The 26,348-nt window shown below is 37.5% G+C and overlaps 1 protein-coding gene across 5 annotated transcripts in view; it reads right to left on the bottom strand.

Moving 5' to 3' along the window:
- The window catches only part of LOC149813732 (protein ILITYHIA-like), a 113,214-nt gene that overhangs the window by 52,628 nt on the left and 34,238 nt on the right, over window positions 1–26,348 (bottom strand). For all 5 annotated transcript variants that reach the window (XR_016428271.1, XR_016428272.1, XM_089991595.1 and 2 more), the window contains exons 13-27: window positions 23,004–23,081; window positions 20,108–20,227; window positions 19,972–20,031; window positions 16,348–16,473; window positions 16,165–16,255; window positions 15,901–16,070; window positions 15,022–15,324; window positions 14,814–14,930; window positions 14,594–14,695; window positions 14,350–14,499; window positions 13,569–13,733; window positions 13,303–13,479; window positions 9,168–9,290; window positions 8,979–9,059; window positions 8,774–8,890 (exon numbers count right to left, since the gene is read on the bottom strand). Coding sequence is in view for 3 of the 5 variants with exons in the window: in XM_089991595.1 (XP_089847721.1) it covers window positions 8,774–8,890; window positions 8,979–9,059; window positions 9,168–9,290; window positions 13,303–13,479; window positions 13,569–13,733; window positions 14,350–14,499; window positions 14,594–14,695; window positions 14,814–14,930; window positions 15,022–15,324; window positions 15,901–16,070; window positions 16,165–16,255; window positions 16,348–16,473; window positions 19,972–20,031; window positions 20,108–20,227; window positions 23,004–23,081 (1,980 nt within the window). In the remaining 2 variants the exon portion in view is untranslated. The remainder of the gene's footprint in view (window positions 1–8,773; window positions 8,891–8,978; window positions 9,060–9,167; window positions 9,291–13,302; window positions 13,480–13,568; window positions 13,734–14,349; window positions 14,500–14,593; window positions 14,696–14,813; window positions 14,931–15,021; window positions 15,325–15,900; window positions 16,071–16,164; window positions 16,256–16,347; window positions 16,474–19,971; window positions 20,032–20,107; window positions 20,228–23,003; window positions 23,082–26,348) is intronic.

The following is a 26,348-nucleotide window of genomic DNA, read 5'->3' as shown; positions in this document are numbered from 1 at the left end:
TAGCATCAGTGGATGTTGATTTCCTTGATGACCTGACATTAAATATTGATTTTTAATGTTTCGATAGATGGTGTTGATTCCTGATATCGATCAAGGAACGAGTGTGAAACCCAGTAATAAAATACAAATTGTGTGTTAAGCTACAAATGGAAACCTATCTTAGACTTCGAGAATTGTGGTGGCTGTTGCGAGTATCCGCGGGTTTAATAAAAAGTGAAACTAAACTTGTGTGAATTTAATAAGGTCATGCAAATTGCGGTGTTCATTTTGAGTATCTACGGGTTTAATGAAAAGTGTAATATCATGTATTTTTACATTTAGTTAAATTTGAGATTTTCGAAAATTTGGCTAAGTATAGAAGAAAAATTGATAGATTCTCGATTTTAGGCCGATGCTTTTGAGACTAGATATGGCTCAGGTCTCAATGTCAAGGCCTAAACGAGCCACTTAAAACGTGAGAAAGAGTTTTATTTTTTACCTTTAAATTCAAGCAAAATTCGAGCAAAATTCAGGTTATTTTCGGATGAATTTCAAAAGCAAAATTCGAGTTATATATCATTGGATGCGTCTCAAAATTTTGAGCGTAACACTATATTAATTTTTCAAATTCGGGTTACGGTTGGCCCGAAAATCATGTTTTTTCAAAAAAATAGCAGTTTGTTGATTCAGATCATCCAAATTAATATCGATTTGGACTCTATCCAAGACCCATATTAATCTGGATTTAATCTAGCCCAAGACTCATTTGGATTTTTTGAGACAGATTTGGATCCTAAATCCAAATTCATGCTCAATGACTTTTCTAACTTTAAATTCATTAGAAACCTTTAAATTGGAGTTAATTAATGTTAAGAAGCCTCCCAAGTTAATTTGGCAATTTTTGGAAGCTTTTGAAAATTTATTTATTATTTAATATTAAATAATTAATTAATTTAATTTCAAAAATTTATTTTGATATTGGTTTAAGACTCTTAGTAGAGTCCATAAACACACCTAGAAGCATCTAAGAAGGTTTGAGAGACTTAGAGTTCATTTGAATTAAAACTTTAAAAAGTGAACTTGAAGAATTTTAAAATTTTCAGAACTCTCAAGAGAGAAAAGTCCTTGTGGGGTTGCACTCAGAAGTCAGGAGTCGGTGCCGAGAGACACACCAACAAGCCGCGATTTATGAGCAAGACATCGTGGCGCCCTGATACAACTTGTGAAGCACCAAAGGAAAGGCAATTGCTAAAGCCGTAGAGATGGGTTCACTTCGGGGCCACGAGCAGATGGCCGCGATCGTCAACAGGCTGGTGGCTGATGTGACTTCACATGAGAAAGCGATTTCATGCGCAGTTAAGTCATTCGGAGGACTGGACGACGAGGTGACGAGCAGGTAAACTTGATGATGGAATAGGTTACTTAGCTGACTACGACAGTGACCGCCCTGCAAACTGAAGTTGGGGAGCTTCAGTTGAAGAACCACACTCTGCAGCGGACAGTTACCCTCAATGACAGAAATGGCAATAGGCCATCAAAGATACATGTGTCGAGGCCAGCTAAATTAAATGGTTTCAGGGATAGCAAGGCCATAGAAAACTTTATGTTCCAAGTGGAAGACTACTTGGACATTCAGAATGTATCGGCCGAGGACCGCAGGGTGAAAGCAGCAACAGCTCTACTTAACAGAGATGTTATAGCCTGGTGGAGACGAAAACGTAGCGACATGAAAAGAGGACACTGCGTGATTGATACCTTTAAAGCCTTCAAAATTGAGCTATGAAACTACTTTATGCCAAAGAATGTACAACGCCAAGCTTATCTAATAGTGACAGAACTCAAACACACTGGAGCCCTGATAGACTACATCAGAACGTTTCAGAAGCTCATGCTAGACGTACCCAATATATCGGATGAAGACAGACTCAATTGGTTTATTGTGAGACTATAGCCTTGGGCACAGTCCAAAGTGGAAAGGAGCAATCTGGAGACTTTGGAAGATGTGTATGTGACAGTCGAGCGACTAGTGGATACACAGCACAAGCCCTTCACTCCATTGACTAAGAATGAGAAAGAAGTCGGACCACGGAGGCAAAAAAGAGGATCGGCGCAACAATAAAGGTGAGGCATCGACCCAGCACCATTCGGATAAAAAGTAGAATTATAGAAAGCACAATAATAACGGCAACAAAGGGTTGGTTGTAACTTGTTGGTTTTGTGGCGATAGACGTATCACTAGGCAATATCTAAAGCACCTCGTGAGGGACGACTAGCAGGCCAATGCAGTGCAGGCGAATAGTAGTGACGTCGAGGTTGTAGAACAAAAAATGAAAGCCATGCAGACGATAAACACAGTTAGAAGTTATGCAGAGGATAAACACAGTTAGAAGTTATGCAGCCGAGAGCATGTCGGTTAGCAAAGAACTCGTATCTAGAAGTCATTGCGAATGAGAAGTCTACTACAGCAATAATAGACTCCAAGGCCACGTATAACTTCATTTTGCGGAAAGAGGCAGAACGATTGGGCTTGAAGCCCGGGCCAAAGCAGAGGATCAACAAAACGGTGAACTCTGAGGCCAAGTCAATCCTTGGTGAAGCAAAGGATGTGGCTATCCAAATTGGGAGTTGGTCCGGCAAAGCCAACTTCTCCGTGATGTCCCTAGACGACTTTCGAATGATTTTGGACATGAAGTTTCTTCACAACCTGTGATGATGATGATGAAGTTTAACTCGATGACAATCATAGGGCCAAACTCTTCATACACGGTGTAGTGCCTTACTCTTGGAGTTAAGTCTCCAATGCTATCTACTATGCAATTGAAGAAGGGTGTCAAGCGGAGAGATCAGACATCTCTAATCACTGTGTGCACCAAAGAAGGGAAAGTGAAAGCAACAATGTTGCCGACCCTTGCCCCACTATTGACTAAGTTTCGGAGAGTGATGCTCCTAGAACTGCCGAAACGTCTGTTGTCGAGACGCGAGGTCGACCACAAGTTAGAGTTGACCCTTGAAGCAAAGCCCCTTGCCATGGTCCCTTATCGCATGGGGCCCACTGAATTGAAGGAACTGCGCAGGCAGTTGGACAAGAAGGGAAGGTCATCCCTTGCCTATCAGTTTGTTCGAAATTCGCATAAGCTGACCAAGTTGGCGAAGGCGTTTCTGCACAAAGCGACCAAGAGGATGAAGAAGTGGACAAACAAGCATTGTCGTCCTGCTGAGTTCCGTGTTGGGGACCAGGTGTTGGTGAAACTCTACCCGGACCGCACAGGCATCTTCCATGAACAGCACTCCAGACTGATCAAAAAGTACGAGAGACTATTCACCATCACCAAGAAAGTGGGCAACCTAGTGTACAAGCTGAACCTGCCCTCAAACTTCAAAGTGCACCCGGTGTTCCACGTGTGCAACCTGAAACTGTTTCATGTGGACGAGGGGAATCCAGAACGTAGCATGCTATAACGCGCTCCTATCCTGCAGAGGGCCTCGACAGCACAACGGGTTGAGAAGCATCTCAACAAGATCCTTCGCCACAAGGTCAATTACTTGGGCGAAGCGAAGTATTTGGTGCAGTGGGAGGCGACGATGAAGCCGATCTGGGAGCCAGCATTCCAAATGAAGAGCCACTATCCAGCCAAAGTCAAGGCCTACCACGAAACAGATGGCACTGAGGGCGGCGCATGATTTGAATGGGGGAGCCTGTTTCCCTGCGACCTACTTTGTACAGTTGTGTCTAGAGCATGTTTTGCTTCGGTTGAGTCTTGATGTAAAGTGTCAAGTCACTTGTAACTTTTTTCGGGCCACCTATGTACTTTGCTTCAGGTTGATAAATACCCTGAAGGGTCAGCCCGTAGATCTGAACTGTAATGAGCCCTCGAGCAAAAATTATGAATGACTGCAAATGTGAAGAGCTTTCTTTTGTTCACCCTCATTGTGATTGCTTTCGAGTGATTGCAATTTCTCTATATATATATTCTCTCGCTCTCTTGCACTCTCAATTATCAAAGCTTTTGCAACGGTAAGCGAGTGATCGGAAGGCTTGCAGCGGTAAGGAAGGACCGTTGCGCCGCACTGGCTTATTAAAGTAGGCCTGTGACAGTGAATATGTATCTTCATTAATAATGAACCTTGAAATACATAAGCAAAAAGAAAAGTCTTACACAAAAATACTCACTACACAAATACACTCACACTCATGAGCCTAAACTACTCATCACTCTCTCAACCACAATAGGCACACACACCCCATATATAGAGAAAGAAAAGAGAGGAAGAGATAGAGTAAAGAGATGAGAGAGAAAGCCCTCTCTAGCCATTGGACTAGAAATCTAGTTACTGGGCTTAGTTCCGAACACAAATCTAGTTGTTGGATTGAGTTCCCAACAACTAGTGTAAAGTCAACTTTAATTGACTTTACAATGAATATATGTATATATAAATATATATATATATATATACATATACATAATTTATAATATATAATATAAATATTATATATATGTGTACGTATATATAATATATTATATACATAAAAAAGGATAGAGTAATCTTAACAATCATACAATCACCTCGACATATCATCTTTGATCCAAAACATGAGATATCTAATAAAGATGACTGATGGCTCAAATACAAAATACTCTAGGTGTCCCGAACTGAGCATTCGAAATGGGGCAGGTGCAGTGCGGAGCTCTACTAGAGGAAAATGCATCGATTGTAGGAACGTGCGGTATGCATTGAGTTGATCGGTGACGTGCGGTGATAGCACGGCACACGATAGGCAATGGTATCATCGTTAGTGCATTGTTGTATGGTGGCACAGATGTGAAGCATTGTTTGGTTAAGCAGTGCCAGTGGATCAGAGGATGTTGCCTTTGGAGATTTGGTTAAGGACCTCTCGGCTTGCAAGAGTTTTTCACGCGTAGTGTTTGGACGCACGGGGGTGCATGTGGGTTAGGGCTAATTCTCCCAAGGATCACCTTAGGTGATTTCAACCGAGTATGGTGACTTGGTGCTAGGCGAGTGAATGCCTAGGAGCCGGTGAATGAGTCTGGGTGGTACTCTTCGCTATGGTATTCAATCATCAACCAGTCTTCGGACTGGGGGCCGCAAGGTCTTGTTCCTTCAGTGGCGAGGTTTTATTGTAGCATGCACATGGAGTCGCAATACGCTCTATGGCACGCAAGGCTAAGGCAAGTTTGTACCATTTTCAGAAGTGATAGCTGGTATGTGACGGCTATGCACTAAGTGACATGAACTAGATAGAACACGCATTTGAAGATGCGCTTGATCAGCTTCCGCTAGGCAGCTACGCACGAGGTGGTGCGCAGAGCCAATGAAATGATTCAGCACATGAAAAAGTGTTGGTGCGCGGCCTTTGGCCGTTAGGTTGGTCAGACCGGGCAGTCTGGCATGTTGCGAATTTGCGAAAAATTATATGCTCATGACACTAGGCTTCTAGCAGCTTTATCCCTAATATATTTTCATAAAAAACTTTTACGTCATTATAACTTCAATGACATTATAAATGAGTAATATTTTTGGGTTAATCAATATAATTATTTCTTTTCTTATTTATTAATATTGAATGATTTAGTTACTTATTGTTATATATGTGTTTGTTCGTTAATTGTCTTTGTTAGCTACTATTTAATATGCTTTAGTTTTAGTAGTATACCTGTACATGTATTTGATGTTCTAAGCTTCCAATAGTTTTAGTGCTTAAAGCTTTATGTACATGAGTAATGACAGGGTGCTTCGGTAGAAACTACACTGACCCAATAGAAACAATGGGTTTAGGCTTCATCTTCTCAACCAGCCCTCGTGGACCTATTCAGCATAGTTTGTTTGATAGGGATCATATCTTGGGTCATGACTTTAGGATGCAAAAATACTTATTTCCAAGCTAAGAATTGTGGGCCATTGATCTTTGTATTTACTAAAAAACCTACATGCATGTCATAATCTCATGATCCAAAACCTGTTTTCTACAAAAAAATGGTTGTATATCGTATTGTATGGTTGGTTCTACAAAAAAACTCAAAAATTATGAAAATTTAGAGAGGTGAGTGCAGGTGCACTTGGAACACCCTTTCACTGCAATAATATGTGTGTGTGTGTGTGTATGCTGCTGTACAATGATTTTTTATTCTTTTCAAATTTGTTTTATGTTTTAGAACTTTTAAAGGTGTATCTTACGACACCGTGATATAGACTGATACACTTTTTACAACATTAAGTGGAACTATAAATGTGTCATACACTTTCCTATATTACATAATCATCCTCAGTTGTGCAATCAATATAAGATTTGCTAGATGTATGTGTCTTAATGTCCACTAAAAGCAATAAATATATACATATATATAATGGATGCATGTTTGTATGAAGAGAGAGAGAGAGAGGGTACTTTTGGTGCACCTACTTCCTTACGTTAGCCACTGGATCTATTAAGGTGTTGAGGTTTTATGGTTGTTGAGGAGTAAAGTTTCTCACAAGGTTAGGAACTCAGAGGACTACTTCATCAACCCGTGTTTTAGGAAATATAAAAAGTACTTTCTTACTTAGTGAATTATTGAAAGTTACCTTAAGCAAGAGGTTGGGCCCATGGTTGACCCAAACAAATCTTGTTTGGCCTAGAATCTAAATCAGAGCTAAACAGATATAGCATGGCTGTAAGAATCAAGTCAAACCCAACACTAATTGAGCTAAGCTGCTAAGGTTACATCAGAAGCGAAGTGAGAACTGGTCAGCTCCAAGCCAAAGCCATTTCTGAATCTAGACTGGTTTGAAGTGGGTTTAGGTCAGAGTTACCGGAAGCATCATATGCAGTGGGGAAGAGCGCTTCCACGAAGCACGTTTTGGAAGTGTGTTACGTCAGAAGCAAAATGAGAACTGGTCAGCTCCAAGCCAAAGCCATTTCTGAATCTAGACTGGATTGAAGTGGGTTTAGGTCAAAGTTATCGGAAGCGTCATATGCAGTGGAGAAGCGCATTTCTGAAGCACGAAAAGTAGCGCTTCCAAAACGCGCTGGGAAGCGCAAAATAAAAATTGGCAAGTGCGCTTCCCCCTTTTTTTTATTTTTTTCCTCTTTTTTTGCTTCCCCCTCGCTTCCTAGATCGCTTCCAAGACGATTCCTGGTTCGCTTCTAAGTCGTCCCACACTTCTCAACAACAACAACTACGCCTTCATCCCAAAACAATTGGGGTCAGCGATATGAACCAAAAAAGAAATTCATTTTGGGTCTTCCACATGAATCCTTTTCCTCCAATCATTTCTATCCAACGCCATGTCCTCGGTGAGGTTCAAAGCATTCATATCCTTTCCTATCATCTCCATCCAAGTCTTCCTAGGCCTACCCCGACCTCTTTTAACTAATATATTTTCCCATTTCTCCAACCTTCTAACTGGAGCATCATTAGGCCTTCGCCGAATATGTCCAAAACACCGTAAACGATTCTCTCGCATCTTATTTTCAATGGGTGCAACACCTACCTTCTTACGTATCTCTTTGTTCCGAATCTTATCTTTTATTGTATTTCCACACATCCATCTAAGCATCCGCATCTCAGCTACACTCATTTTTTGAATATGATGTCTCTTGGCAGCCCAACATTCCGTACCATATAGTAAAGCGGGTCTAATAGTCTTCCTATAAAACTTTCCCTTCAACCGCAATGGCATTCTACGATCGCACAGCACTCCAGTAGCACTTCTCGCTTCCTAAAATTTTGAAAGTGCCTCGCTTCCCGTATCGCTTTTCGCTCCCGCTTCCTCGACTGGCAACTTTGGTTTAGGTCATATATAGGTGATTTTACACTGGTTCAAGTCAGATGTGATCTAATGGTAAACTCTATTTTACTTTTTAATACATAACAAAAGATTAAGAAAAAGAAAAAGGACACTGGAAAATATACAACCATCATCTCCTTTTAGACTAATCAAATTTCAATTTCATTTGTACCTGTTGGTTCTAAAGAAACCAACGGTGTGTGTCTCTGTTTGTAGTGTATATGTATATATTTGTGTTGCATGTGTGCACATGCACATGAACTCAAGTATTGGTGGTTATAGAGATAAAACATGAAAAAATGTCATGCAAAGTAGTTGGCTGGATCAAGGTTTCAAAACATAAATAAAGTGCATTATAAGTAAAACCAAAAAGATCCACACTCTAAGGAACAAAAGAAAAACAGCAATCCAGGAAAAAAAGAGAAATGTATGAAGTTCTAATTTTCGTTAAACATGAATCTAAGTAAAAGAAATTGCACAAGCCTTCACCATAATTTGCAGTTCTTCAACATTAATATACCACGGAGTTATGTAAAGCAGAAAGATGAATCACTTTGCTGAACGTGCAAAGAAAATAAAATTTAATTTTTTCTTAATAAATTAGCCTAGCTGAAGAAATGAAGCATAAAGAGAATGACTCAAGCATGAACAGTATAAAGAGAGTTTTTCTTTTCCAGATAACCCGGGAAAACCACCTCACTCACTCACGAGCTCATGGTGTAAAAACCAGGCCCCCTTGCCCACCAGAGGATACACGCAGCTTCAGCCTCACGGCAAGGGATGCATACCCATGGGTTTCGAACTCATGATGTCACTTCACCATGATGACATTCACGAGTTGCTCCTACCAGATGAACAGAGCCCTTGTGGGCAAAAGCGCCACTCAGTATAAGGAGAATTTAGATGACCATTAGAAACATAATATCTAACAAAGGATTGCAATCTCCTCATGAAGTCCATCAAATGAAATGCATGGCAGACTTCTATCAACAGAAAATTTTGTTACTTGTTTTGAACGCATCAATGGAGGCAAGCAATTTGAGACTGCCCTTTGAACTGACTCAGACGGGGTGCTTAATACATCTATCAACTTCTCAACAACTGCATGCACTTTGGGATCATCCTGCCCAACAAAATAAAAACCAAAAGCTTTGAGTATCTAAGCAACTACTAAGGCTGATCTGTACAGACTTAAAGAAAAACTACTAAACCTTGTCCAAATGCTTCGCAAGAGCACCAGTGAAAATCACAACACCCTCACGGACTAAATCATATTTTTCTTCATCAGTGGCCTATTGCAAAGACAAAGCATAGAAGCAAAGAATTGTATGGGTATAGCATTAAAATTTTAAATGGATAAAAATGTGATCTTGACAAATAAAAATAGAGAAAGTTTTTACCTTCTTATTCAAGTAGTTCTCAAAAATAGGAAACAAAAGGGAAACATTATCCTTCCCCTGTTTGTCAATAATCATGATACCAGCATCTATCATTCTTGCACGAACATCCATATTAGGATCAGCCTGAAATGTGTTATGCAAACAAGTTCTATGATATGCAACATATGGCAATTTGACCTTACAATAGAAATAAGGGGGAAAAAAGAGACTAGAAAACCTGTTCCCATCTCTCACAAGCTGATCCAAGAAAAAACTACACTTAGAAATACAATGTACAGTAGGAACATTTTTCTTTATGAATTTCCACACCAAAGGTTAAATAAAGTTCCCCTTCTAAATCAAAACAATCTATTTTCCTTCAAGGCAACAGCCCACGAATCCAGGAAAGGCTAGCCATGCCAAACATTATTCTATTTGTTCCTCGTGCTCACAGAGATCTCAAAAAGGTAAACAATCCTTTTTCGACAGAGAAGGTAAACAATCCTTTGTCTGCTCCACGATGTGTCAAGCAATAGCGCTGGAAATTACTTGGATGTTCAAGGGCAGAATTATCCTTTCTCAGAATGACATAAATGCATGGTCTACCCAGGAGAGAATAATCATTTCAGCTGCTAGCACCAGACTGGATGGCATAACAGTAATATTTCCATTGTATATGTTATTATTTTCTGTCTTAAGTACGGAACCTTTAACCATTCTGGTGCTCTTTTACCTTGGAGAATCATACAGTTACCTTATGGAGGGTTAGTTGCACCTAGAATGATATACCATTGTTTTAGCTTTACCAACACCAGTGCCACATTCCTAATAGAAATTTTCTATGCAGACCTTATTAAAAAAGGAGTGGGTACATTCAACCAACTCCCAACACTTTTACCAATTAATGCCTTGGATGATTTCAAAAACCTTTATCACTTAGTTTTTTACACTTCAAGAATATATTGGCTGAAGAATCAGTAGTTATTCTTCTTTAGTACATTTATTGGCTTGATAACAATAGTGGGAGTTGTTTCAGTATGTCAAGGATCCATAACAATTTGGAACTATAAATTGTTTGAACAGATGTATTACACCCTTATTAGGGTTGTTTATTTAGTATAATTAATACATGGGAGAAACCCCTCTCCCTAAGAAAGAGAAAGTTTAGAGGTGACAGCTTATCTTCTCCTTCATTCACCAACCTGGGCATGAATTTTAATGATGACATAAAAAGATAGCCAAGCCATTCATTTGTTCTTAAGCGCTACACCACATGGATTCACCCAAAAGGTTATGTGACATCATTTTTCTTCACTCCCATTAAAATAGTTTTTTTTATTTGATCATGTGTAGATCAGGATAGCTGGAACAAAAGCAATACTTGGCATTTAAAAAACGGAGACAGTATCAACAATCAGCACTTATGTCACATCAAATAGCCATTAGTACATTTCTTTTTTATCCGTACTTTGGCCTTTGTAGCTACATACAACTGACCTTCAATAAAAAAATTGTTTGAAGGACGAGATAACACTCTCTGACATTCTCTTTACCCACTGTCCAAAACTTGGCGGTTAATAACCCCCATTAAACTGGCACGTACTTGTCCTTGTCAAAGACAAGAAAATTTTTGAATTTTTTTCCTAATCAATGACGCAAATGCAACAAAGACTGATGAAATGCAAAGGTAACCCAAGTCCCCAAATTTCATCAAAGCCCATATTTTCTGGTAAAATAAATACTGTACAGTGATTTTTTATATCGAATTACAAATTACAATAGAAAGAACTAACCTCACTTATCAAGAAATTGATCTCCACACTTGAACTTAATGAAAGCAAATTGCTTTTTACAAAATGAATTAAAGACCATTTTAAACCTATCCATTAACACTACAAATTTTACTTGCTAATTTAGAAAGTTTGGCTAAAATTCTAAGATAACTTTAGCACCTTATTTTTTAATAAGAACCAAATAGATTTTTCCAGTTATTCAGCATGAAATTCATCAAAACTACTCTATGTACTTTCACACAGATCTAGAAACTTTCAAGGACGCTCCCCTATGGTACCTCATCATCAGCCAAAGAAAAACAATTGCACTTCCCATATCTACAATATACAAGGATGAAGGCTCCAAGAAAAAGCCAATCTTGGAGCAAGAAATGAACAAAATAGCTACCAAAACTCGTACGAACTTTGAAGCTTCAACAAAAATGCCTTCTACTCTTCCTTATTATAAAAACACATTTTTGAACCGATTCATGTCAAGGTTAGGCGCATTGCGGTATGCCAAGGCCATCAAGCAAAGGAAGCAAATGTTCTAATACCTGACTTCATACAACAAAAAGTGTTCTATCTGCTTCCATTAATCTTCCCCCTTACATGCCAGTGAATAACCTTCGGTAGGTCCAGCAAGGAGCATTCTCCTTTGTGCATCTAAGTTTTCAATTTAGCATGTTGCAACTTCCCAAGAAAAAAAACTAATTGAAGATATTTATCCTCGTTTTCTTTCCACTTTATAACTATGTTTCAAACATGTCGTCAAACCCAACCCCCTGCTATAAGCTCAGTTGCTAGTTAAAGGTGTTGATCAGAAAATTGTGCATTTGTACTTTAACAGGCAGATTCTGTCTTTCCCAGTGCGCCCATTTAGGAAATCCCCCTCAAACCATAGAACGAGTATTATGTAACCGGTAAAAAACATACTTAAATTTCCTTTCTAAAACTTTCCCTGATTTCCTTTAAAAAACAGCAATTTCAATGGTCAGCAATGAGAAATGTGTGTTCTTTGTGTAGTTTTCAGTAACATCTGGGTTCTTTCCCACATGCTGATGCTTCAATAGCTTGTAAGTTTAACACCTCAACTAGCATATTTCAGATACCCCTGCTGGTTTTCCGTTTTCTTGTGCTTTTCTTGCTTCTCTTTTGATAGGCAAACTAGAGGTTGCACCATCAACAAAGATACCATTTCTACCAATCCAACAGTCATAGTTGACTGAATCATCTTTATAACCATTGACAGTAACAAAGTTACTCTATCTCTGAAAAAGGGGCAACTTTTCTTATAATGAAGATCGTGAAAAATCTAATTAATCAACCAAGGGTGTCATGTCCATCATGTTTTTTATTGATATATCTTTGGGCCCAATGCTTTACGTGAAGGAACGTCTATAGGATTTCTTCCTAAAACTATGACCATGGCTTTTGAGTAACAATGACCCACCAACAGAGGTGTACGTGTTTCACACTCCTAAGATGCACTCGACGGACAACAGAATTCACAGCCACTATCTATTACAAATTCATATATGTGAGCATCCTTTTAGACATGCAAGGAACAAGGCTGCAACAAAATGCAACCAAAGAAAACATGCTTCAATGAGTCGAAACCCCTGCCATGTAGCACATTCTTATTGATGAGCTATGCCCTCCCTGTCAGAGTTGTCATGAAAGAGGCGTTTGACTGAAAAAATAAAACAAGTGAGTGTTTGTGCTAAAGAAAATGCTCCCTGTTCCCTAAAGGTCCTCGCTTCAGGAAGCATATGTACTCTCCAAAAGCATTACCATTTTTTTTAACATTACAGTCGTTGACGAACTAAAATCCCTAAATGCATAAGCATTGTTATGAACTAGACTCAAAGGACCCAGTGCAGGAATTTGCTAGAGAACTTAGAAGAGAATAGCTGTGTGTGCTAATGAGCCTTTCTTTATATGAATACCAAAAATTTCCTTATTAAAAACTCATGCATTCTGCACATGTATCCACAGCTTCTGACCAATAATATCCCATATCGATGTAGTAAAGGCATACATTTGGGGGGCCACGAAAAGACAAATAGTTTTATACAAGTAAATGATAAGCAAGTGAAACCATTACAGACGGTCTTCAGAAGATGAATCACATGTGAGGAAGAAACATGGAAATATAGTACCAAAAACATTGGTTGCCTACAAACAAGCGACAATAAATTATCCTGTTCGTTATAATGAGAAGAAAAATGGAAGAAAAATTAAACTAATTTTTTGTTTTGATAATGCCAAAATTGAAGTTTAATTCTTATAGACAAATCAAAGCGCGACATGGTAATTAAATGCCAAAAAAATAAACAAAATTAACACAAATAAGATCATATTATAGACCATTAAGAGCCTACCAGTGCTCTCGATATTAAAAATGTCATCACCACTGGAAGATCCTTGGTTCTTAAAACATCAGCAGCAGAGTATAATGCCAAGGCTATTCCCTGTCTACCAAGCCAGTTGAGATCCACTCCATCTCCCACTGCTCCAACATCACGAACATACAATGAAAACAGATTTGAAAGGGTTTCCTGATGATGACAGAGAACAAGAACGAACAAAAGAGTTAGTAACGTTCAGCTATCTAACAATTGAAAAATAAGAACAGAACATAATGAACCTGTATTGACTCAGGATTTTCATCTAGTGCTGCAGCTAATGCCTCTGCAGCTGCCTCACGGACATTAAAGTGTGTATGAGAAAGGGCAGCAAAAAGTCCAGAGTAGTCAGTCCCAAAATCATAGCCATAACGGTCCCAGATATCCTCTGCGACTTCTGCAATTACCTGGAGAATATGCAACATGCGCATTAGGGAAGCATCTTGCATCAATACCATTGAAGAAGCAGTGGATAATAGAACAGCTAAAAAGTTGATAACCAAAACAACTAGTCCCCAAATCAAATCAAGACTAACCACTATGATGCAACAAGAATGAGGGATGAAACTATGCTTCACTGATATACAGGACTACTAAATGTTTCCTTCTTGTCAACTATAACAATTAATCAATTTAAACAGGATATCAAACACAAAATGGATTAACTGAATCCTCCTGCTAACTAGTAAAATTTGAAATGAAGACTGGATCAACTGATCAAGGCCCAATAAAATTTGATTTGGAAAAGAAACAGGTCACAAGCTGTGGGATCAAGAATGATGTGCCCAAACTGACATAAATAAAAAGGCGCCGATACAAAAAGATGGGACAGTAAACCAAATTCTACTGATAAGCAAAAGATGGTTGATGATTCCCCCAAAAGGAAGATGTACAAAAATATTAGAATAGTATTCATTATTGACCACCTTAAGTGACTTTAAAGCTAGACTTGCATGTGGACAACTAACCAAGAGAAGATTCTCAATTTATTCAAAACAAATGAATGTGTACATTTAATCAAACCTTCTCATGATCATGTAAAGCAATCCAAATATGAGTTGCAACATCAACATTTTGAGGAAGAGAGCGACCAGCAACTGAAGGAATGCACTTGATAGCATTTAAGCAAGAAAGCCTCGCATGAACATCTTTAGCATACACCCCACAAAGTGCCTGTTAAATAATTAATAGACATGAAAGGCTTTATTAAGAGCATAGCAAAATGTCAGTTAGCAAGAATAAAGTGAGTGAATGGAAGTAAACATACAGATGCCAGCTCGTGTGGTAGTATTCCTAAACACAACTCGTTTAGCATTGGCCCAATTAGTGCTTGATAAACCGGAACAACACCAAGAACATGATATAGAACCTGAAGAAAGAATAACCATCAAGAACAGAGCAGCAGAATACAGTTCCTTGAAAAGTATTATCAGGTAATGCACAGCACAAATATGCACAATTGTATCTCAGAGTTTTGTGAAAATAACTGATAACATTTGAAGCCTAGGAAGGGGCAGCATTGGATCCATGTGCATAGAAATTATATGAAGGACATCATCATGAAGCCTTGTTTTCTTCATTGTCAAAAGGATCTGCTCCAGAATCTGATCAAACATGAAATTCAAAACAAAGTTTAGGGAAAAAGAAGTGTACCATAAGATGTAGACTAAAAAATTTCAACAGGATAGCAAATACCGGGAAGATGAAAACAAATGAATCCACTGGAAGTGGACCAGATTTGCATGATGTCACTGAACTTCCCACAATTCTCTCCAACAATCCCATAGATGCCCTTTCTTGAATCTCACTGTCACCCGTTAAAGGTACCAGCTCATGCTTCAAAGATGTTGCATCGACAGCGATCAATCGTAAAGCTGCAGCAATTTCAGGTGCCGAGTGGTGAAGAGGAGGGGCTATACACCTTGCAAGCTTCAGCATCGTCTCAAATGCAGCATCATTTACAATTGGTGAACACACTAAAGGATTTACAAAACTAACCTGTCATAAGATTACCATATGAAACATTCAAAATTAAATGAAATTTCTTTTAAAAACAAGGAACCACATGCAAAAAAGTTGAAATTTTTCAGCAGTTTATTTCATTAAAGAATAATACAAGTATGAAACCAAGTATTTATGAGAGAAACCACCAGAGTTCAGTCCAGACAATGGACTACAAATAAATCAACCTTCAACATAATATGTGAATCATCATCGCTCCATAAAAAAGAAAAACACATATCTACAAAGGAAAATATATTATAGAGATATACCAACAACTTGTTCTTAGCTCAGTAATGATTAGACTAACCCAAAATCAAAAGCTATTGCAAAGTATGTTGAGCAGGTATGAATCTGGAGCGGTGATGCAGAAAAGGTAATTGCACAAAATGTTTCAAAAGCTCATTTAATGAATCAGGAAGTATATAAAAGGAACTTTTATGAGAAATCTGAGTCTAAGAGGTTACCATTCTAAATTACACCACATACACAGGATCTAAATTGGCATATATTGATGAAAACCAGATTTTTGGAGACTACAAATAGGGGAAAAAAAAGTGATGCATTGCATACCATCAGTTGAAGCTGACCATGAGCAAAAATTGGATTGGCTATAGCAATTTCTCCTAAAGCTCTCAACATCATAGTTAGATTACACTGTATACATTGCACTTTGTCACGAATTGTAGCTTCCTCCTTAAGTAGTAGTTCACGTGCCTCTTCTTTTGCAGTCTTACCCTTGTCTGCAAGTGTTACTTTTAATAAATAAATATCAACATGTCATTTTGAGCTACAATAAAACATTGTTTGGTACAATAAATTATGATTTAGACATGCCATTTTTCTTTGCTCCCTTAACCAAGTCCTTTCCCGTGCTTAATGGATCCCTTCTATTCATCTCCTTTTGTGGACCAGATTTGACATGATCCTGAAAGACAGAAAAGACCCACAACCACATGATTGTTAGTTCACTATAATGGTATAACCATGTGAAGTATGTAGCAGTGAACAAATCCTCACCAACTCATCGCTGTCATCATACATACGGAAACGGCCTTTTGCATGCTTCACATTTCGATCAGCAACAGATTCTGCAACATAAACACCTTGTTCGCTGGAAAGCATTCCATCTGGTGTACGCAAAATCTGCATGCATAAGAAGATGAAGAAGATAAGAACTTGTACAGGAATTCAAAAACACAGTTAAAGAGAGATCATAACAAAGCTTCGAGTTCTATCAATAGAAATTCACAAATAAATTTACATATTTAGTGTGCAAAACATTTACATAATTCAATAAACTATATTCAAAGAAGGTAAAGAAAATGAAATGAGAAAGGTCAAAGAAGATATGGCTTCATCAAGCTTTGACCAAGGAAAATTGTGTATACATGTTCTCCAACCAAAACCAAATCCAAAGAAAGAACCCATAAAGAAGCAGTTACCCTGACATTAAAGATATGAGGTGGAGTGACATACACTATTCAAAATTTTTATCAGCAGGTTTTATTCCAAACAGGCAAATGAAACCTTACGGATACTTCTTTTTTTTATTTTTAATTCTACAGAAAATTGCAATTCAGGTGACGAATTTTTCTCCACAGTTTAGCGGAAATCATTCAAGACACTACAGTCCAAAGCTCTCATCAAGCAATATGAAATGAATTACACTTCAAAGAACAAATTTTAGAGCGCCCAAAAAGAGAAAGAACAGGAAAAGCATTACAACAAGATGATGGCTTTATCTAAACAACTTGAAATGTTTCAACCACCAGGGGGCAAAAGAAACAATAAGCACATCTAGAAATGAGGAAATCTAGTAGAAAAGTTCCCTTTTGGCAAGGAAAAAAAATTGTATCCTTATTGCAAGCAAGTGAACTATTTTATTTAGCTGTGGAAATGGTTCCTACTTCCTAGGCTCATTGTACCTTCCCACTTTCAGCAAGAATAAACTTTTCCTACCTTTTCGTGACCAATTTCCCTATCATATGAGAATGGTTCCTAAGAACCATTTTTCCCCATCTAAACATTGCCCAAAATGTGCATTTCTAGTCAGCTTTTTGAAAAATACAAAAATGCCTGGTATACCAATATAAGTTCCCCTCTAATCACATTCATTTGTTCATTACCTCTGCTTCTTCAACACTAACTACTTTACCATGCTAGAGACAGGATTATTACAATTTGAGCTAGAAACCTTTCCTTTATGGCAAGGAAATCAAAAGCATATGCTTTCTCAACCTTGAGTACTGCTGGAAAACAATTTCATAGTGCCTTTTTATTTTTATCTAGTGATGGTGAGGATTTATGACAACATTTCCTCAAGACTAACATGGACAATGCAAAGCGTATGCATATTCAAGTGAATGAGGCTGCAGATAAAAACAAAAGGCATGAAGTTGCACTTGATAGACGTTACAATGGAACAGTCAACATCTTTTTGAACAGAAGAGTCCAAAATGAGACTATCTCACAAATAGGTTGCACATGTAAAATTTCCTAATTGAAAACCTACTTACTAGAAAAAACTTGATCAACCAAGCGTTAAGCATATATTTACATCAGCAAAAGAAGATAAATAAACTCTCCTAAAAGTTCAATAGTCAGGAGCTAGTGCAAAAGTCGGTGATGACTGCTTAGTCTACCAGATACCAATGGTCACCTAGTCCACAGGTTTAGTTGCATATTTGCATGCAACCTATGTCACATAGGTGTGGGTGCAGATGCGGGTGAGGATACGGGTGCGGATGCAGCGATGCGGTACTTTAAAAAAAACTTGGGTGAGGGGAGGGTATATATATATATATATTCACAGTTTTAAGTTAACACTATGTGTATGTGTGTATTTATGTATTTATATACATAATATAGATAAAACTGGACTTAGTTAGGGTTAACTGAATCTACTTTTGGACAAAATAGACCTTAGTGTGGTTGACTTCACCCGACACAAAGAAAGCCGTGTCCAAGTGTCACACCCGCATTGGTGCGGTTGCGACGCATTAGAAGAGTCCATGTTACATAGCCTGCAACCTATATCAATGTTAAAGGCATGGTTACGAAGACATTTTTAATTTTCCTGACTTGTTTTTTCCCTAGTAAATCTTGCATCCTTATTTCATGCCATAGCCACAAATCTTGGTCTCCGGAAGACCATGGTGAGGGAAAATCTCCTGATATTTTCAACTTTTGGTTTTTCTCGGAAAACTATCGGTATATAAAACATATAAAATATACATATAACTATATGTGAACATACAAATAATATAAGAAGTCAACATTTTAACATGATATTAGTGCATTAAAAACATGAGTCCAAATAGATGAGTTTTTACCATGTTTTTAAAAGCAAAATAACAGCACTTGAAAATATCATGTTAAATCTGTGATATTTTCTAAGTATTAAAGATATTCATGATTGTGTTTTGTATCTTCAAACTATTTCTTTCCTCATCCTTTTCTAACATCAACTTCACAAACCTTTTTCTTTGAATTTTTTTTTCTTTCGAGTGATCAAAAGTAAACTTTAAAAAAAAGGGATAGGGAGTCACCCAAGCATACAAGAAAGAGAGGAAATGAAGGAGAAACTTTGCATCAGAGGAACTAAGGCACAGAAAACATGCAACCCATCCACAACAAACTTACTAAAACTTACAGTTTAAATTAGTTCACTCAACCACCCTCTCCCCAAAAAAATGAAAAAAATGTCATCAACCCTAACCATCTTATTTAGATCCGAATAGAGATGTTAGTGTTAGACATGGTCATGGAGTGCTGAAGACATCAAAGCTTACAGCTAGATCTGGGAACAGTCAACACACACGTACACATGCACACACATGTGCACACCAAGAATGTGTATGTATGTAACTACACCTGCGCACACACATGCATGCATGGACACACATAAACACGCTCACACACACCTGCAGAAGGCTATTAATTGTGTGAACCTTGAACCCCAATGAAATAGTGTGCCAAATCAGCAATATATCTAACACTTAATAAAATATAGTTCATTGCTCAATGATTCATTTCTTACAAAATCATGAAAATACCATATCCAACTTGATCATCAGGAGTCCCACGATTCTAAACAAAAGCAAGAAAAACTTAACCACAAATAAGTTTCAACCAAAAACAAAAAGGAAAGACCTAAAGCTAATTCAGCTGTTTGTAAATGTCAAATGCATGACGGTCTAAAAGTATCAGATAATCCATGTATTAAAACATTGGACTGTCCAGAAGTGTCCAAGGTCCAGAAGTAACAGAAGCATCAGGGACAAAAAGTGTTAGACATCAACATGCCTAGCAGGAATATTTTCCAGGAAATATAGGTGGCTAATCATATTAAACAGTTCATATCATTAACATGTATCTGAGAAGAATGACAAAAAGCCAGTTTGTAAGCAAACAGGATAAGACCATGAGTACCTAGAACTGATAGCTCAAAAATACAATTAACTAAAAAATTATACAATTTGATAACTAGTGAGATAGAGCTTATAAAAGTACACTAGGAAGTACCAATTGTCTAAAAGAACAATGATGGAGATTGAAATTCTCAGTACCTTTTCTAAACAACATTTTATATCAAAAGAAATAAATTCGATAACATCAAACTACTGAATACACTATACTTACCTTGATGTCATTCTCAGAAAGTTTATCATGCAGAGATCGATCTGGAAGTTGGCTAAAATGCTGGAATAAAATATATGAAAAAGTTAACACCTTGGAAACTGAAACACAAGGAAAGCAAAATAGGAAGAATCTGAACCTTATCAAACTCAGAAAATGTATCTTTTGGAAACAAAAACATCAAAGTTGACAAAGAACGCAAAGCAGCCTCCTGCTCCATCGGGTTCAAACTCAGTAGGCCAGTTTGTCCAAATAAATCCTGAATTAATTACCAAGAAACTATTTTTTAAAAATGCAATCTATAGTAGGAGAAGAAAACAAATGGACATAGAATGCTGCATCTAATCAATGAGAACTAATTAAAAATGAAAAATAACAACAAAAAATGTATACAAAAAACATAATCAGAGATGAAGGCAAAGGGCTTCACAGAGATCAGAAGCACAAGATCTAGTCGTCGTAGTTATGACTTAAAAAATCTCCCTTTACTATAGAATCTTCAGTGCAAGAGAATCAGATTCATAATGAATGTAAGCCAAAAAAAACAGATCTATTCACAAATCTTAAGAGAATAACAACATATCTAAAACATTAAATCACAGTATACGATTCAAAAAGTACCATGTACAGTGTCATGAAAGGTGACAACAGAAAATTTTGAAGGAAAAGTAAGGAAAGGTCATCCAGAACAGCCTTTTTCTATCTAGAATCAAAAAGATAAATTTGAAGTAAAGCAACACAAAGCATATTTTAACAAAAGCCAATGAGGAACCAACCAAAAGAGAAACATAACATCATACATGGCTCTATGTTTGCATGGAGAAAGATTTCATTAACTCAGCCAGATATGTACAGTGACAGTGATATGAACAGAAACAAGATAAATCAAGTAGCTGATGCAAGAGCTTTATCCAAGTGCCATCCAGTTATTGGAGAATCACTCCAAGGGATCACACCCTGCTTATCAATCCCTGGCACAAAGAAAGAGAAGGTTCCGGATTTGACAATGAATGGCTATAGGTTGCTCATGATGTCACAAACATCCTTGAATTTCTTTCAAATCATACAGCCCCACCATGCAAAGTATTGCCACCAGTTGTACATGAATATGACTTTCTACATTTAAGAGTTATCCAAGCAGTGATATATCCAATGTTAGACAAGGAACTCTAAATAACATTCTAGCACGACCAAATCTTCTCTCAACCTAACAAGAAAAGAACAGATAAAAAAATAAGCAGAAATTGGATGCTTCATCAGTACAGCAAAGTGAGCAGCAACTAGCCATTTGCAAAACCCTATATTCAGATTTGAATGGGTTGAAGGTCATTTTAAATTTAAACCGACTAGTAATTGAAATAAGGCAGGCATGAAGTTAGTTCAGGCCCCCAAATAGCCATGTTGGAAAATGGAGCCAAGAGCGGTTCAAAAGGAGATTTATAGCAAGAATGAACTGTGAACAGCTTAATAGGGGCAACCTAGAAGAAAACACTGCCTGTCATTCAATCTCCAGACGTTGGAGAAGTCATCCGATGAAATGTTACAATAGTTAAGATGATTGATCACCAACACAGCCGACTTCAAAGAGCAGAGAATATTATTATCGAGTTAAATAAGAAGCATTGGAGAGAACTGCAATTGAAATGTTGAATATTTACATTCCAAAATTTTAAAAGTACTCTAACCATAATCGCTCTAATGTGTTTTCTTACTTTCAAGTTTCAACATAAATATTTTATCATTGTATGTAATACTATGGACCTTAAACCACAAAGCTAACCAAGACACCCGTTCCCAAATAGAAAATGCTCTGACAGAAATATGGCCTGCACTAAATTGCCTAGGAATGACATTTGGCTTCTGCCCAGAGCATTTATCAGTAGATTGTTTACTCAATGGTCGATAATGTGGCTATCAAATATTTTTACCTTATTGGTGTTACTTCAATGAGAATTTTACATTTCTCACCGCTATGGAAATTAAATCATCTAAGGCAAATCCAATATCTTAGCTTCATAAATACTTGGAATATCTTAGAGATTCGAAATTTACATGATCAGACTTCTTGGCTTACAGAGTAGAAAATGAAAACTTCATGGAGCTTTTACCGGAAAGAGACATAACTGATAGGATTCAGATTTCTTTTGACATTTCCTAGTTAAAATGCTTCACATATTTTTGCTCCTAAAGTAAATTGCTTTTCTTGGGTTTGAAAAGATTGCCATCATTGAATGTTTATGCTATGCCAAACAGAAGTTTACTAAAGCCAGAGGTTTGTTTCATATACAGCCACCATGTGAGCATATCAGCATGCTTCCAGCAAAACAGAAGTTGTCTGCTACTGATAGGAAAGGAAGCATGAAATAACATCACCTCCATCAGCCTACCAAAGCAAGGCATGCATCAAATAAGCATGAAATAAAGATGCTTGATGGAATATATATATATATATATATATAAGAAAAGTGGGAGCTGCCTACCACTTTTCTGGCATACCACCAGTCTACAACGAGTGAACTGACATTTTTAGGATTTTTTCGCAACTCTGACCCTGCAGATGTGTTCGGCATGGTCAATTTTCTAGGAAATGACACTTGGATTATGTTTTTCAAAATAAAACATGATTTTTTAAGCCTTGAATATATATGAAAATTTTAAACTGTCGATTTTTAAATCTTATCAAAACCTACCTGTGTCAGAATTGGACGATCCAAGAGTCGATTCCTATAAAATCAAGCATGTAGAACACATCTGTAAGGTCAGATTTAAGGAAAACATGAAAAACTCCCTTCAAAAGACCGGTAGGCTGGTGGTAGGCCAGAAAAGTTGTAGGCAGCTACCACCTACTATAAATATATATATAGTCAAGAGAACTATACCTTTAGTATAACACATGCTACAAAGCATGGGAACAAACAACAAACAGTGTATGAAGATAAGTGTACATGAGAACCAACTGAGTAGCATAACAAAAAAATGAAAAACCTTATCACAGAACAGTTTCTCAATTACATATAGCTCAAATAAATTAGCACCTGGCATACGGCTTCAATTTGGCCTGAAAGGATACTAGCAACATCAATTCCATGCCTCTGCAAACTATTCTGAAGTCTCTGAATCAAATAAAACAATATATTTCTTAGAAATTCAAAGAAAACTAAAGAAAATACATTTCCTTGAACATGATATTAAATCAGTAGATTTCAATTTCAATAAAAGAAGCTACCAAATGGTGAAGGCAATTAGATAATGTAAAGATACTTAATTTGCCCCCATCACAACGGGAGTTTTATTACAAAACTCCTTTTGTCTAAGAGGTGGTGGCTACCAATGTTATACCTCTGTGTGGGCTCCAAAGTCCTGCAGATGGTCATCGGTCGAGTAGTCTCTGTTGGAGATGGGGTTGCACATGTTTATGGATTGAATGAGATTCAAGCCAGGAAAATGGTGGAATTTGCCAGCGGTTGACATATGAAACCAATATTTTAAAACCCACTGACTTGAGACTCGGCTTGGCAGTGCCTGACTCGTGACTTGGAAAGTAAACTCGAAGACTCGGACGAGTCATGTTAACTTTTTAATGTATTGAATCAAATAGATAAATAGGTAATTACATCAATAAATATATATAATATACAGTTACATAAGTATACTTACATATACATTATGCAAAATATATGCATTGTAACTCATACAAAATATAAATAAATACATAAATAATATACATATATGTATGCCTCGGCTGACTCAGCTGAGTCTTGTGGAAAACCTGGTCAAAAAGATTTTTTGACCAGGTGAATGGGTGATTCAAGCCGAATCACCAAGTTGACTCAACGAGTTTTTAATCATTGTATGAAACTTCCAACAGGAGGAGCCCTTGGCCAGAAAAGGCATCTTAATAATCAAACTACGGTTCTTGTGGTAAGATCCACTCGCAACTACAAAGATGATGGTAACAGATTAGATAAGGTTTGAACTTCTTAAAACATGACCAAATTGCAAAACCAGTTGTTTCCTTAACAGTTGACATAAGTAAACAGACAAACAGAAGCCAACAGGTGAGGGATGGCAAGCAATACAAAGAACACTTCTCTATTGTCCAATGAAAAAATCCAAGTTTCTAAAAACAACTATTCTAGCTAACTGTCAGTCTGCTCTTTTTCTATTAACAATTTTTTCTTTCCTTAGAAAAGGGAAAAAAATAACTAAAAATATGTCCAAGTGAAGGCAATCACACTATCAGTTGCAACTTGCATAAATAATATCCAGTTTTGGGAGTGAGGTGCAATGTCAATGTTGCAAAAGAATGTCCACCTCAACAAGTTATTAATCCACTGGCATCCCCATGCTTGCGGGTAATGATGGAGTTGAAAGGAAACAATTGTAATCACATTAGCTTCTTGATCATGTCCCAAATCTTGAGTATGACTATGGTTCAAAATGCCAGTACTTGTTTCATGGGTGGGATGTCATCACTTATATTACAATATCTATATTTGTTGAGGCAAACAATTTCACTGACTTGTATGGCCAATATTGCCACAGGAAGAGCTATCACTTCACTAAATTGAGTGAATGAAAATGATTGAGATGGCGAACCTTAATCTGAATTATATTCACCCAGAATAGATCCTGAAGCAAACGTTTAGAAAGCCTGTCCAAATTATTATTCAAAATGCCCAAATACTTCCATTAACTACACTAATAAGAAAGTAACAATAAGTGTCTACATATCTATATTACACATGTAACAATTCCTATAGTGCATTCACAATCCTTGCCCTCTTCTACATAAGATACATTTAAAAATGCCATTCTCTTGAGTTGTGGGGCAACCTTGACAACTCATGCAAACTGAAAAAGGTCACTTAGAAACAAGTACCATCTTACCAGCAATCGACCACCAGCTAATGTAAAGTCAGAGACTGCGTACAGAACGTCTGCAGTACAATCACCGATTCAAAAGAATCGTCTTTGATAAAAGTTTTAGCTTCTTCAGCCCTTTCATCAGTGTTTACCATCAACTCTTCACTCAAACTAACAACGTGCATTTTAGTATCATCTCATTGGAGCATGTCTCCTCTCTAGCCTATTCTCAACAACTACTCTGCAATCTCCCACAGGACATCAAGATCAATGACACATGGACAATTCCATCTTTCAAAAAATCCTCTGGTATAAATGAATGACAAATGTATCAATAGCTTTTCACTTTATAGTTTATACAAGTAATTCCCTGCCCCTCCTTCATATAGCATGAGTTCTTTTCCTTATCAACACTCCTATGTCACATGGGTACCAGTATGGGTGAGAGTGCAGATGGTACGATGCGGAAATTATAAAATTGTGGGTACGGCGGTATGGCTATTTTATACATATATATAATTATTTATTTATTATTTTAATTATATTTATGCAGCTATTTATATGTGTGAGTGTAATGAGTTTTGATTGGATTAAAATTCATATCCAATAAAAACAAACTGTTTTTAATTAAAAACATGTGGAAAGGGACCAACACCCCCCCCTCTCTCAATGGGAGGGGGCACAGTCATAGGGGCATCAACGGGTCGGGTTTGGTTCGGACCCAGGTGGAACCAGACCTGGACCCAATTTTCAGGTATGGTATCAGGTTAGGACACAGGTCTAATCGGACCCACCATAAGAAAAACCATACCCAGACCCGATAAGAACTACATGAACCAGACTTGGGCCATACCCTGTAAAATAATATTTTTTATCATTTTTACATTTAAAATCTGCAAGTCTTAATCGGAACTCGGGTTGGGCCCGGGTCTGGTATAAAACTGGTTTGAGAAAAAAAACAAGAAAAAAAGATGAGTGAGGCACAAATGGGGTATGTGCAACCCTGAAAGGACGAAGATTAACTCCCTACTTCTGATCCTCCAGCCCCGAGCATAGCATCAAAAGTAGGAAGTTCTATAGCGAAGGAAAAATGTGTGGTTGGTGTTATTAGTAGCAATGTCGCAAGCACAAAAAGAAGAAAAGGAGGAGGGGGGAGTTCTTTGAGAAGAAGTAGAGGTAGAGATAGAGGCTTTATTAGGATTTTTTTCCCTCCTAAGACCGCCCTTAGGGCGCACTCCGACATTCGTACTACTATGACTGCTCAACATTTAGTCCAGCAGACGAATGTCGCGGTTAGTAGATGGTTTTATGATGCCTGCATTCCTTTCAATACGGCAAATTCATTTCATTTTCAAGTCATGGCAGATGTCATAACTAGTATTGGGTTTGAAGACAAGATGTCATCATATCATGCTTTGAGAGAAAACATTTTACATGCTAATATGAATGAATTGAAGGCTTGTTGTGATGAGATGAAGCAATCATGTAGAGAGACTGGGTGTAGCATCATGACA

This window comes from Nuphar pumila, chromosome 16, assembly GCF_984573655.1.
Source record: "Nuphar pumila chromosome 16, dmNupPumi1.hap1.1, whole genome shotgun sequence".
Classification (NCBI taxonomy): Eukaryota; Viridiplantae; Streptophyta; class Magnoliopsida; order Nymphaeales; family Nymphaeaceae; genus Nuphar; species Nuphar pumila.
Note: the sequence above shows the minus strand (reverse complement) of the source record. Positions and strands in the feature narration are given on the sequence as shown.